The sequence below is a fragment of the Eschrichtius robustus genome, chromosome 2, assembly GCF_028021215.1.
Source record: "Eschrichtius robustus isolate mEscRob2 chromosome 2, mEscRob2.pri, whole genome shotgun sequence".
Classification (NCBI taxonomy): domain Eukaryota; kingdom Metazoa; phylum Chordata; class Mammalia; order Artiodactyla; family Eschrichtiidae; genus Eschrichtius; species Eschrichtius robustus.
Window position 1 is genome coordinate 33759820 of NC_090825.1, and position 13914 is coordinate 33773733.

General features: G+C 36.0%; 1 protein-coding gene across 1 annotated transcript in view; it reads left to right on the forward strand.

The window, feature by feature from the left end:
• The window catches only part of C7 (complement C7), a 52213-nt gene that overhangs the window by 5784 nt on the left and 32515 nt on the right, over positions 1-13914 (forward strand). The window contains exons 3-6 of the mRNA XM_068535283.1: positions 1609-1684; positions 4625-4766; positions 6647-6794; positions 7801-7939. Coding sequence (XP_068391384.1) covers positions 1609-1684; positions 4625-4766; positions 6647-6794; positions 7801-7939 — 505 coding nt within the window. The remainder of the gene's footprint in view (positions 1-1608; positions 1685-4624; positions 4767-6646; positions 6795-7800; positions 7940-13914) is intronic.

A 13914-nucleotide genomic window follows, 5' to 3' on the forward strand; every position in this document is an offset into this window, starting at 1 on the left:
ATTTTATTCCCTGTAAGGAAGAAACCTGAAAACTATAAACACCTCAAGGTTTCCTGCTTCTCCCAGTATCATGGTTTTACCTGCAATTCAGGGAATGGCAGCTGACTTACACATCTTAGAGCAGAATTTGATTTTTAAATGTAATCTTTGCAAAATAGTCTTTGGGATTTTAAAAGTTGAGAGTTTTTTTTTAAGAAAATAGGTTTATCGGCTCTTGAGACCTGGAAAAAAGCCAGCGTCATTTACTCACGGCCTTGCTTTGCTTTCACTGGCTGATGGGAGAGGACCAGGTCGGTTTACCTCATCGAACTGTCAGAACATGTGTCTGGAGTTGTGCCAGTGACTGGGACACAGAGGAGCCAGACGGTACTGAGAGTAGAGGGGGTGATTGAGATCTTGAAAGAGTTGATTTCAATGCAGGTGTGATAAGGGCTCTGTGAGGGGACTGGACAGGGGGCACAGAGGAGGTGAGGCCAAGCGAGCTTCCATTCCTAAGCCTCGGTGTTTGGGGAAGGCCTCTGCCTGTCTCTGGGAGACAAAATAGACAGATAGCATTAAGTTCAGATTGTTTAAAGGTCAAAAACACTAAGGCATTTGGATCACTGATGCCATATCAAGACTACAGGTTAGCAAGATTAGCCCCATGAGGGCACCTGAGCCACAAACGGGACTCCTTATCTGCAGCACCTGGCAGTGCTATGCTTAACTAAGCAGGAATCACCTTGACCTGAGATGTCTCCCAGATTAGGAATGTACTCAAAGTCCAGAAATCAGGAGTCCTGGTTCCACTACCCCTTGTAAAGTGTGGTTTTAGGTAAGGCTTCCTTAATCTCTTTGGACTAAGCAACATGACCTCTTGGACACAGCCAGAGTTAAGCATTGTAAGAGAGTCAACTTGCCATTTTCCACATGTATTTTATTTGGGTGGAATTCTTTGAGCTCCACTTGACCCTACTGTACTTGGGTGTGTGCTTGAGAAGTGACCTAAATAAACAGGGGGAGCACGTTAAACTAAATTCTTGTCCATTTAGCCTTTGCCAGATTTTGGTTTCCTACTTCTCATACGGTTGTTTTAGAGCTTGTTGTCTCTCAGTTAAATTTCTGTATAGCTCTTCAATTCATCGTCCAAAATCCCGTCAAAGGCCATAATACCTTTCTTGTATATGTTCTCACTTAGCCTCCCAACTTTGGACACTCTCTTATGTGTATTTCCACAATGCATTATACTGTACACATCTCTGTTAGGAAATCTATCTCATTAGCTATACTCTATAAAGGATCATGATTATATTATTGTGTTATGATTATTTGTTTACACATCTGTGTCTTCATCCTCCCCTCCACCAATTGTTAGTATCCTATCTCTTTTATGTTTATAGCTCTGGTGTCTAAATAGTGCCTGGTACATTCTAGATATTTCATAAATGATATTAAATAAATCTCTGAGAAAGTGAGCCCTTCCCACATATATTTTTATATATTTTGGGATCCTCTTGGTGACTCTTAGGAAAAAAATCGTGAAGCAATTTTTGACTATTCTTGCCAATTTTTTGTCTTCTCTCCTACCTTTCTGTCGGCTTTATGATGGACAATTTGACACTATGACAGTGCCTCCTCGCCAGTCAATTGCCAGTGGGCTTCCTATGCCCCTTGGTCAGAATGCAATGGTTGTACCAAGACTCAGGTAGGACCATGTGAAAACTTTGTATTTACTATTTATATGTAGAAATAGCTTAGGTGTGGACACAATGACATTAATTTTGAATGTTGTTTTATTTTTTGAAAATGTAATTAGTAATTTTGAAGGGAAAAAGTACGACTTATTTCATACTTAATATTGTAATAAAAAATTTCTGCATTCTCATTTTTCTTGCAGGACTTTTCTAAATCTTACATTTGAGCCTAGAAATACACATAGGAGAGACGCTAAAAGCAACTCACTAACTCTTTCACTATCAGAGAAATAAGAATAGCGTGGAATGAAGTTAGCAGATAATTCAAAATTTCATATTTACTGAATTCAACTTTTCTTTTCATTTGAAACAAACACTAAAGAGTAGCAAAATAGCTGCTTCGTTTTACCTAACTAATAGTGAATGACCATGGAAAGTCAAACATTTTTAAAGTTTAATACAAAAGTAATATAAATTAAATACCAGACTTGACTGGGAGATTATAGAGTACTTCTAAAAATGTCTGTTTTTTTTCCTTATTATAAATTAATCATTGGAGAAAATGATTTATTGTTTTATAAATGAAATAAAATGGTTTATTTCTATATAATAAAGAAAACACTACTTATAATTCTACCATTTAGAAAAAACCAATATGTCAGCATTTTAGTATTTATTCTTTCAATTTCTTTTCTTTTCTTTTTTTTTCCATGTAAGCACAAATCTGCTTTATTCTTTTTGAATAGCTACATGGCATTTTATTGTATGAATGTACATTTAAAAAATGTAATAAGAGTTCTATTTACTGGCATTTGGGTGTTTCCTCAATTTATTTTCTTTCTATGTGCTTATGATTTTTAAAATAGGATTATTTGATCATGATTTTGTATTCTATTTTAACTTAACATTATACTATCAGCATGAATTTTAACAGCTGAATTATGTTCCATTATATGTATATACCAATCTTATTTATCCACTTCCTATTGTTTGAGATTTAGGTTATTTATATATTTTGTTATTATGAATAAAACATTAGTGAACATTTTTGCACATAGATATGTCTTTTTTCTGATAATCATCTTAGGATAAATTCCAAAAATATAATGTTGGTTTCAAAGGTTCTGGACATTTGAATGGCTAAATTTTTTTTTTTTGTATTGAGATACAATTGATACAGTTTCAGGTGTACAACATGATTTGATATTTGTAAAATATTTTAAAGGTGGTTCAGTTTAGATAAAAATGTGCATTTAAAATCATTTTAAAATTATTAAAATAACAGAACCGTATTATAGAAGATAACTTGTGTTTTGAAGCATCATCATTATCCTCATTTTCCAGCATTTATTTAGTATCTACATGAGGGGTATTTACAAAACAAGTTACACAAGTAACTAGGATTTGGTTTCTGGCAAATATAATATTAGATGACAACTCTGATTACAGGCAAACAGGTACATGAATAACAAAACAAAAGTCAAACACCAACTTCAGAAAAAATTTTTATAATTTAAAAACAAGTTAAGAAAGAACATTAAATAGAGGTAGATAGAAGGTATTTTTCATATGAGTAATTTTTTTGAGTGAAGGTCATCGTGCTTAGATTATAAAAACAGAATTTTCATCCAGAAGAAGACAAGTGAAAATGAAAAAGGGGTTCTAAGGTCAGAATTTGATAGGTGAGAATGAGACCCTGAGAGCAGACAGCCATCAAGGTCATCCTGGTGTCTATGGAGAAGGAAAACATTACGTATACGACAACGCAATCTATGCTTTGGAACTTCAGAAAAGCACGATGTTACTAAGCCACATATAAGAGGTGTCTTCATCAATTAAATACAGAAACTAAAAACTTACTGAGAAACTGTACTGAGTTCCATTCCTCACTCATACTCCTCTATGACTCCTCTGCTTAGGCGCAATGAAAGCCCCAGGCTGTTGCAAACCTGCTCAGAGTTCAAATTACATATCTGTGACCCTTTGTCCCAATTTAGGATGAATGAATAGATTCAACTTTGGTTTGTATATCTAGTCTTCCCTGTTGCTCAAGGTTTAAATTCTCTGGAATCTCAGATTTTGTCCATTTTTATTAACTGGTAAGAGTTGAGTATAGGAAGAGGCTTAAAAGATGCACCTTTGATTGCCTTTGGGGAGGAAAAGGATTTTGCAGATCTTTCTTTTTGTTTAAACATTAGATACATGTCTTCATATTGAGTAAATGAATTTTAGGATGAATTAGTTTTCTCATTTTCCTTAGAGATTTCCTCAAATTTTTTTCTACCCCCTCCTACCCCACCCCACCCTAAGATAGGCCTTTGACATCTTTCCCATTTCAGAGGTCAGTAATTTTGGTTGTCCAGTAAAGTATCATTGTAGATGTACCTTCACCTGTGGACCACTTAGGCTTCTGTTTTGTAAATTTGACTTCCATGTTAGCATATATGTCTCTCTGGATTGTTTTGCCTCACCTTGCCTTCTTGAAGAAGGCTTAAGGTTCAGCTCAAATTAATTACTACCACTTTTCTAAAGATTTCCCTTACTCCTGTTCATCTTAACTTCCCTTCCCAATATGCTTACCCTTTCTCCAGCAAAATTCACTTCACCTTTTCTAATTAGCTCTTGGTACATTGCTTTGGCAAAAAATTAGTCATTCTGTGTTGTGATCTGGTCTATCCAGCATACTTTCTTAAAGATTCACTAATTTTTTTTTTCATTCAACCCTAAGAGTAAATATATAACTGGGAGTGCTCTATAAATAATAACCCAAGTGTCACTGGACTCAAAGACAAGTGGGTTTCTGGGTGCATTGATTTTGTAGGCTTTACTTCTGTAGTACACCAGAACAATTTTACAAACATTATTTCTCCAATTGTATTAATTTATCCCAGATTTTATTTCTCAGATAAAGGAAACTGGAGATATTGAAAAGCTATTTGGTTTGTATTTAGACTCGCAGGCGGTCAGTTGCTGTTTATGGGCAGTATGGCGGCCATCCCTGTGTTGGAAGTGCTTTTGAACCACAATCGTGTGAACCTACACGAGGATGTCCAACAGAAGAGGGATGTGGAGAACGTTTCAGGTGTTTTTCAGGTATTTGCTTCCCATAGGTTCGGCATGCAGAGTGTAAATTCAAATGCTATTTGTTTAATTTGCTCAGTATGTATTTGTTGAATTGTACTGCATTTATATTAGCCTATAAATTAATTTTCCCCCAAATCAGTTGGATTTTTATTGGCATATTAGTTGCACACTCAACTGTCATTCTTTTAAATGCACGGGTGTCATCTGGTAATAAAGGTGGGGATACTCTTTGCTTCTTTGAAAAAGAAATATGGCTATTGACAGACCCAAGCAGTTCTTGACATTGCATTTTTGGTGAAGATGTAGAATGAGTCTGGAATGAAGACTGAAATTGGGCAAAAACAATATTACTGCCCAAATTATTTTTATGTTTACAAGAAAAGCAACTCTAATTAGTTAATCAAGGAGCAATACGGGTCATCTCTATGCATGGGGGAATGAAACAGTTTTGGATTGACTAATATTTGACCTATTGTCTATGTTGCATTTGTGCAGAAAGGTTAATTCAACAACTTTTAGCAAACATTTATTATTCTTGTTATGTTCCAGATACAGAAATGAGGGTTTTGGATGTAGAATGAAACACATAGCCTCTTCCCTCAAAATTCTTAAAGTTTTATGGGCAAAATAGTACATAAATATTTCCTGTGTTAGACGTGTTTTTCAACAATACCTGTCAAACTCCTACTGTACTTTCAAAACCCAAATCAGATGACGCCGCCTTAGGGAGACCTTCCCTAGACGCCCAACTGATAGAGCTATTCAACAGATCACCTGTCTGTGTTCTCTATGTGCATTGTATCATCTGTAATCTGAAATATTTGTTGCCCTGGATATCTTTTGGTAGACTGAACTCCTTGAAGGTGTGGATTATATTTCTTTTATTTTTGCATCTGGAGTGTGTGGTACATAGTGGACTCTCAACAAATGTTTGCTGCATTGGATCAAGTGACAGCACAGTGGGATGTGCTATCAGGACAGTTTTGTGCCATGCATACTATAAGGGCACAGATGAAGGACATACATTGTAGCTTGTGGGGCAAGGGTGGTTTCTGAGAGGAGGTAATGTGTGATTTGGTTTTTGAAGAACTGTAGGTGCAAAGTCAGTGGAGATGGCAAAAAAGGTTGGTCTTTGATTTATGTAAATGATCCAGTATGACTAGGGCATAGGAAGCTAGTAAGAGAATGGTTGGATATAATTCTGAGGAGGGAGGCCGGGGCTAGATCATCTGGGACCCTCTAGTGCTTCCTCGTGCTTCTGGTACCCTGGGCTTATATCTATCACAACAATTACATTGCTGAATTGTAATGATCTAACTTCATACTCTTTCCTATTAGATTGTAAAGTATATGAAAACCCTGGTGAATACCCTTTTTATTCATATTTGTATCCCAACACCCAAGAGTGTCCTGAACAGAGAAGGTGCTAAAGAAATGTTGAATTGTAATCTTTTAATCCAGTTCCCATGCTCTCAAAGCATATATATCTAAATCACCAAGAAAGACAGCACTTTGGCATCTTGGTCAGTGATTACAGAAGAGAAATGGAAAGTTGAAGGGCAGGAGGTCAATCTGTCTTCCCAATGATTGGCATTGTGTGATTTTGGAGAATTCAGACAAAGTGCTTGATGTTTATGGGTGAGAGCCTGGAATTTGAATTCAGGTTCTATTTTCAATCTTGTGTCCAGCCAAGGTCAGAATCAATTTGCATGTTGAAAAATGAGGACCAAAATAATCAGCAGTCCTTCCCTGGGCGCTGAGGGTTTATCTCGAACTCACATGAGAGTATCAGTGTTATGTTGGGGGTCCAGGGTGAAATCTGTTGATCCCAGGTAGCGTTTTCCTTTTCACCTCTTTTATTTTTGTGTGGTGGCTTTTCTTGTGTTCAGGTCAGTGCATCAGCAGATCTTTGGTTTGCAATGGGGATTCTGACTGTGAAGAGGACGGTGCTGATGAAGACAAGTGTGAGGACTCAGAAAGCAGGCCTTCCTGTGACCTCGATAAACCTCCTCCCAACATAGAACTTACTGGACATGGGTAAGGTGTTGGGTGTCTTCCTGTACCCATCGATGGGTTGTAGTTTTTATTTTGTTGTATTTTAGTTTGTGGTTTGGTAAGTCTAATAACAAATCACCTAATAGTCAAGACTTTGCTTAGAGCTCTTTGCCACATCCTGAAACAATTAAAAAATTCCTATCTATATACCTGTAAGTATATGTGGTAAAGCACAGAGGGACCAGTTGTCCCTGGACTGTCAGTTTTGGCACTGAAAGTCCTGCATCTAAGGAAACCCCTCAGACCTGGGAAAACCTGGCCAGTCAGTCCCGCTATGGGAGGGAAGGGGGGAGAACTAATTCAATGATGTGGGGCTACTTAAGGGAATGAAGAGACAACAGAATGAGAGCTGCGGAAGAAGAGAGAAAGTGTGTTGGAACACTCAGACTAAAAAGTAATCACCTAAACTTTCAAGTGAAGTTGAGGCAATCCTCTTAACCTTTTTAAAAAGAATTCTGAAAAACTTTTATGGTCAGACCCAAGTTAAAGTTTCAAGGTTTTAAAATAATCTCTTTGAGAGTGATAGTTAGATGTGATTTTTCTATACTACTATAAAATTCATTAACGGAAAAATGGTAAAATTACTTTAAAGAGTATACCAGTTAGCATGCTAAGAGGCCAACTAGTTGTAAATCGTTGTAGAGAGTTCTCTCTCTTCAAGAGTAATCTTAATTGTTTGGTTTTATCTATAGATTCAATTCAAAACCAGCTGTTGCCATAGATACAAAAGGGCTGTGTGTTTCCTAAATATGTTCTTAGGCTAAAAGGATGTTGGGTTTCCCCAGCTATTAGTTTTAGCCATTATAGCAAGCAGGGGGAGTTGGGTAATGCATAGTGTGCTTTAGGAGGCTTTTTATTTGAGCTCTCGCAGAGATGTTTAACTGTAATGTATTTCAAGAATATCTAGAGTTCTCTAATGATGCCTGTTTCAGCAAGTGGTATTTCTGGTTTTTAACAGCCTTTTCTTCTTTCATTTTTTTAAAAACAGTTACAATGCGCTCACGGGCCAGTTTAGGAACAAAGTCCTCAACACTAAAAGTTTTGGTGGTCAATGCAGAAAGGTGTTTAGCGGGGATGGGAGAGATTTCTACAGACTGAGCGGAAATATCCTCTCCTATACATTCCAGGTACTTAATGACATTGATTTGATTTCTTTCTAATCTGTGAATTGTTGCCAGAGATCATTATTTATATGATATTGATTTTTTTGGTATTTTGTTGAGAATTTACTTGTGGCCTCATATGTGGTCAATTCTTAGAAATGTCTTATATAGGCTTAAAAAGAATACCTTTTCTTTTTTTAAGAAATGTTTTATTCTTAAAATTTTTTTTATATAATTTTTAAAGTTTACTTTCCATTTACAGTTACTGCAAAATATTGGCTCTATTCCCCGTGTTGTACAATACATCCTTGAGCCTGTCTTACACACAGTAGTGTGTACCTCCCACTCCCTCACCCCTATATTGCCCCCCCGTTTCACCAGTTTGTTCTCTATATCTGTGAGTCTTCTTCTGTTATGTTACATTCACTATTTAAGAATATATATTCTTTAAATCTGTGTTATAAGGCAATGATACTTTTAATTTGTGTCATTCAAGCTGAAATATCCATTGTCTCCTTTTGAACTCCATACTCCATGTGGGTCCAGAACCTGATGGTCTGTCCCTGTGTGGGTGTTAAAACCTAAGGCCCTGCTCATGACTGGTTGTGATAGTCTCCTAACCACTGCCACAGAGTCACCTTACTTAAAAATGCTTTTTTTTTAAATTATGAAATATTTCATATGTACAAAAGGCTGTGAATAACATATACTTGCAGTTTGGAGAAAACTAATAATACAAACAGGACTATATATACCCACCACCCACCTCAAGAAATAGAATATTACCAGTGACTTAAAGGCTCCTATCTACCTCTCTCTGTCACATCTTCTCTACCTGTACTGCCCATGCAACCACTATCTTATATTTTGTATTAATCATTTCCTTGTTTTTCTGTATATGTTTATCCCATAAGTCTTTGTCCCTAAAGAAAAATTTGTGATTTAGTTTTGCTTGTTCTTTGCCACTTATATAGATAAATCATATAGTATATATTCTTCTATGAATCGTTCTTTCACTCAAAATTAGAGTTTTAAAGTTTATTCATGCTGATGTAGATGGCATTTTTACTGCTGTTTCTATTTTTTTCTTATGAAAATGCCTTGAACATTCTTGTGCATGAGTTCCATACAAATGAGCTAGAGCTTCTCTAGTGCAGACACCTGGAACTCGAATTGCTGCTTTGTAGGCTATGTTTAGGTTACACTTTACTAAAGTTTCCAAACCCTATATATGACCAATCTATACCCCAGCAGCAGTGTGGAAGAGTGGCCTGTGCTCCACATCCTTGCCAGCAACCATATTGCCAGACTTTAAAATTTTGTTTATGGTCTCAAGGTTTCCTCTGCAGGCTTCTGCTTCTTGCAGGCTGTTTCTGTCCTACACACCTAAACTCATCCTGTTTATTGATTTCAACACAAAATCTACTCCCACAAAACAGTAATGGCTTTAGGGGAAATTCCTGAAGATTTAGAGGGAACACAGAGGAGAGATTATCTACCTCATAGTGCCAATGCCTCCGACAAAAACAGTTGAGATCCTCTATCTTAAATTGTCTGTCCTTCCACAACCTAAGCCAAAAGAAGTTTCTGGTCTCATCCTCTTTTAGCCTCTTTCTTGCTCATCTCTTCCAAGATCTCCTCTCTCATGCCTTTCCTCCTATCTTCCCAGAGCTCAAAAATTTCCCGTTCAGCCCTCCTTACTGATTACTCCCAAATTTGTAAACCAAAACTATTAGGATATTCAGAAGGAAGGGGCTTTAGTTTACCAAAATTAGTCATCTTCAGAAAGCAGTTCTGATTATAAGGAGCAAACCCACCAACCTCCAACTTATAATGGAATTAAATTACATTCAAGAGTTATTGAATCATGAAAGTAGAAAGTGGAACTGACTTGAAAAATAATCATAGCTACCAATTTTTGAATATTTCCTGTGGCATCTGCACTATTTTAGGCAATTTGTGTAATTTTAGTCCTCACGACATCTGTGGAAGGTAAGTAATATTTTACTGTTTTATATATATAGAAATCGAGGCTCAGAGGACTTCAGCAGACTTGCTTCAAGTCACCACATTAATAAGCAGTAGAGCTTGGATCCAGTCTGTCAGACTTCACAGCCCTTCATTTTTCTAGTATATTTTACTCTCCCAAAGTATTGTATTAACCGCTTTTTTGACTCTAAATTCTACTTGGTGAAAAACATATATTGTAATTTACCCTTTGGCCAGAAGGGAGAATGTGAGATAGGCATATAAAGAGAATTTTTTCTTCTCGTATAACTAAGAGGATGTGTTGATAATTCTGTCATAATTATAAGGGGGAGAATTGCACATATGTATATATATGCATATATATGTGTATATGTGTGTGTGTGTTTATATATGTAGTCAAATTTAGAAAGTTACAGAACAGAGGAATAATAAGGGAGAGAGTTTCTGACATGGTTGGAAAGGAGACATGCTGGAAACCTGCAGCTTCTGAAGAAGAAAAATAACTTAATAACAGCATAATCCTGACATTCATTTTCTACAGCATGGCTTGGTTTTTGGATTGACATCTGAAATGCCTTGCCAGTCACTGAATTTGAAGGTGTTTGTCAGAGGCAGAGGGAAATTATAGCCTGTTTTTTAGGATCCAGCTGGAGGGAAGTGAGGTGGAAGCAATAGGCAGTGAGTCAATCACTGCCGCGGGAAACTCAACGTCCTCCTCAGTTCAAATAGAGGGGGAGCCACTGGGGATTCAGGCCTCTACAGGTGGAACATGACTTTTGGCTTGTTGGAACATAAATGTTAGTAAATAAACATAAAACAGAATCAGTCAGTCTCTCTTCTAATCTCTGTTTTGGAAATCAGCATGGTAGTTTATCTAGGACAAACCCAGTTTCTTATTGAGTAAGCCACTTACTTTGATGCTATGCACATTCTCTGTTTGCTCATATTTTTCATACCACAAGGAAGCCTTTGAAACATAAGCACATTCCAGCTCCACGGTCACTTTGGGAAGGTGCCACCCTGCTTAGCTTAGCCTGGGAGATGCTGAAAGACTGTCTTGTTTATTCTCAGCGTGTAATGAGTTGCAGATGGGAGTGAGCAAAGATTAAGATGGAGAAAAGAGCTTCCTGAACCCTCCTGTTTTGCTCTTGAATGTAATTCATTATATTAAAAAAATTTTTTTATTGAAGTATAGTTGATTTACAATGTTGTGTTAGTTTCTGATGTACAGCAAAGTGATTCAGATATATATATTCTTTTTCAGAGTCTTTTCCATTACAGTTTATTCCAAGATATTGAATATAGTTCCCTGTGCTATACAGTAGGAACTTGTTGTTTATCTATTTTATACATAGTAGTTTGTATCTGCTAATCCCAAACTCCTAATTTATCCCTCCCTCTCCTTCCCCTTTGGTAACCATAAGTTCGTTTTCTGTGTCTGTGAGTCTGTTTCTGTTTTGTAAACAAGTTCATTTGTATCCTTTTTTTAGATTCCACATATAAGTGATATATGATGTTTGTCTTTCTCTGATTTAGTTCACTTAGTATACTTCATTATATTTTTTAAAGCAAGATCCTATATGTATATCAAATGAATAACAAAAACGTATTCTAAAGGCAATTTTAACTAATGATTAGTTATCTGATCCTCTGCTTCCTCTGTTGGTATGTGTCTAGATATCTGAGATTTCTAAATCTACTTTGTTAACAGAAAATAATCTGAATGATAATAAAAGTAGCTCACATATATTAAGAACCTTTTATATACTAAGCACCGTTTCAAGTGCTTTAAATAGAACATTTTTTTAATAATAACCTAAGTATGTAGGTACTGTCATCTACTGTTTTTACAGATGAGGAAACTGAGACAAAGAATGCTGAGTAATTTACCTACAATCACAGAGGTAGCAGATGACAACTATGGGGTCTGAACCCTAGAAGTGTGGCTCAGAGCCCTTGCAGCGCACTGTACTTAGGTGGGGTTAGAATATGTATAAGCGTTGATAGGAATGAGCCAGTAGAGAAAGAAAAGTTGAAGCTGTAAGACAGGGAGTAATCAATCAATTTAATTAGTCCTTTGAAGAGGTGAGAGGGAATGCAGTACAGAAAAAAGACAGAGAAATTAGCCTTAGACAGGAGGAGGAACACCTGCACAGGAAAGGAAGCGAAGACATTCGTAAGTCTGTAAATTTGTTAGCCAGAAGTGTAAGAAGTCTCTGTCTGATAGTGGGAGTGTTTGTAAAGAAAGAGGTTAAGTTTATCTTCTGAGACTGAAGGAAATGATTGTAAGAGTGGGGGATTGAGATGGGTGCAGAACTTTTGAAATAGACACTGTAGGGAATGAGAGAAAGAATTGGCTAGAGATTTAGGGTTGCTGGAATGTATTGAGGATTCCACTGAGGTTGGAAATTATGAATGGACTTACAGTAACACCAATCGATAGTTGTGTGATTTTTCTATAGCAGTGCTAAGGTGCTTGGCTGCGAGCACTGAACAAAGGTTGAATTTTTGCCTGGCAAATATGGTGGCAGAACATACCTAGGCAAGGTTCATTGGCAGGAGTTAGGTTCATTGGCAAGAGAATAGTAAGTCATGAACCATGAAACTTAACTACAACATGAAGGAAGTGACAAAATGAAGGTGCTGATAGGGAAAGAGAAGGGAAAGTAAGTTGAAAGGCTGTCTCTATGAGGTTGAATAATAGATATGGCAATAATAGAATGAGTTTCAAAAGAGTAAGAGATGTCAGAGTGTAGGATGTTTGAATTTGTGACTTCAGAGGAAGACTCAGTCTGGGGAAATTTCAGGATCTTAGCTGGAAGGAAGAGGGTATTAAAGAAAATTTAAGATCACACTACCCTGAGAAAGGATTCTTGTGGCTATGTGTAGAGTACATGGGAGTGAGGAGACGCTGAACTAAAGTTCGTAAGAGGCTTATCTGCATAAATCATGAATCAAGTATTTGAATTGTACATCTGAAGAAGAGAAAAAAATAGGCTAATTTTTTTTTTTTTTTTTGCATTGAAAGGAAGGTAGGTAACTTTTCTTTCTCGAGAGAAAAAACTAAATTCTGTGTCTGTCCAAAACCAAATAGGACTGAGACACTATCTAGTGACTCTAGAAATCTCTAGTACATTTTTAAATAATGTCCTCTTTGTATTCAATAATAATAATAATAATAATAATGTCCTCTTTGTAGTTAAGAATAATAATATACTCTTCATTTTGACTTGAGCTGAATTTTTGCGTTTGACTTTTAAACAAACCAATTTCATAATATAATGAAAATAATGTTGGAATAAAAGGTATGGTTAAATCTATTTTTTCTTCTCTTCTGTCATGCTTCTAGCATGAATGCCTGATTTTTAACATGGGTAGTGATGAAAGTATTTTTAATATTTTCTGGCATTTTGTTGAATTTCCTTCTAGTCTTTTTTTGACTGGGCATATACTTGCATATTTGTGGTTAATAGAATTTGTAAATATCACATTTATACTTGCTTTTTCATTTAACATGAACAATTTGTCCTCACACTCATCCTTTACGATGGCTGCATAATATTCTATTTTCTTTTTAGCTTTTTTTTTTTTTAATTTTTATTGGGGTATAGTTGATTTACAATGTTGTGTTAATTTCAGGTGTACAGCAAAGTGAATCTGTTATACATATACATATATCCACTCTTTTTTAGATTTTAGCTTTATTTTTAAAATGTATCATATTCATCATTTAAATTTTCTCTGTGTTTATTTATACTTTGATCTCAAATACAGATGTGTATGGACATATAATAAAAACACAAATACTTGTGAAAGGAGAGTTACTGATTTGAATATTTATATAGAACAGACTGAGAGTCATATTTCATGTTGTTTTATTCTCATGGTGACTGACATTTTTAGCAAGATAGTTGCCTATGATTTAAAAAAAAACTAAAGACTTTTTCATGAAGATTCAGATATATCTCTTTTCTTGAAAAATCAGATATCTGTCAGTGCTAGAACCTGTA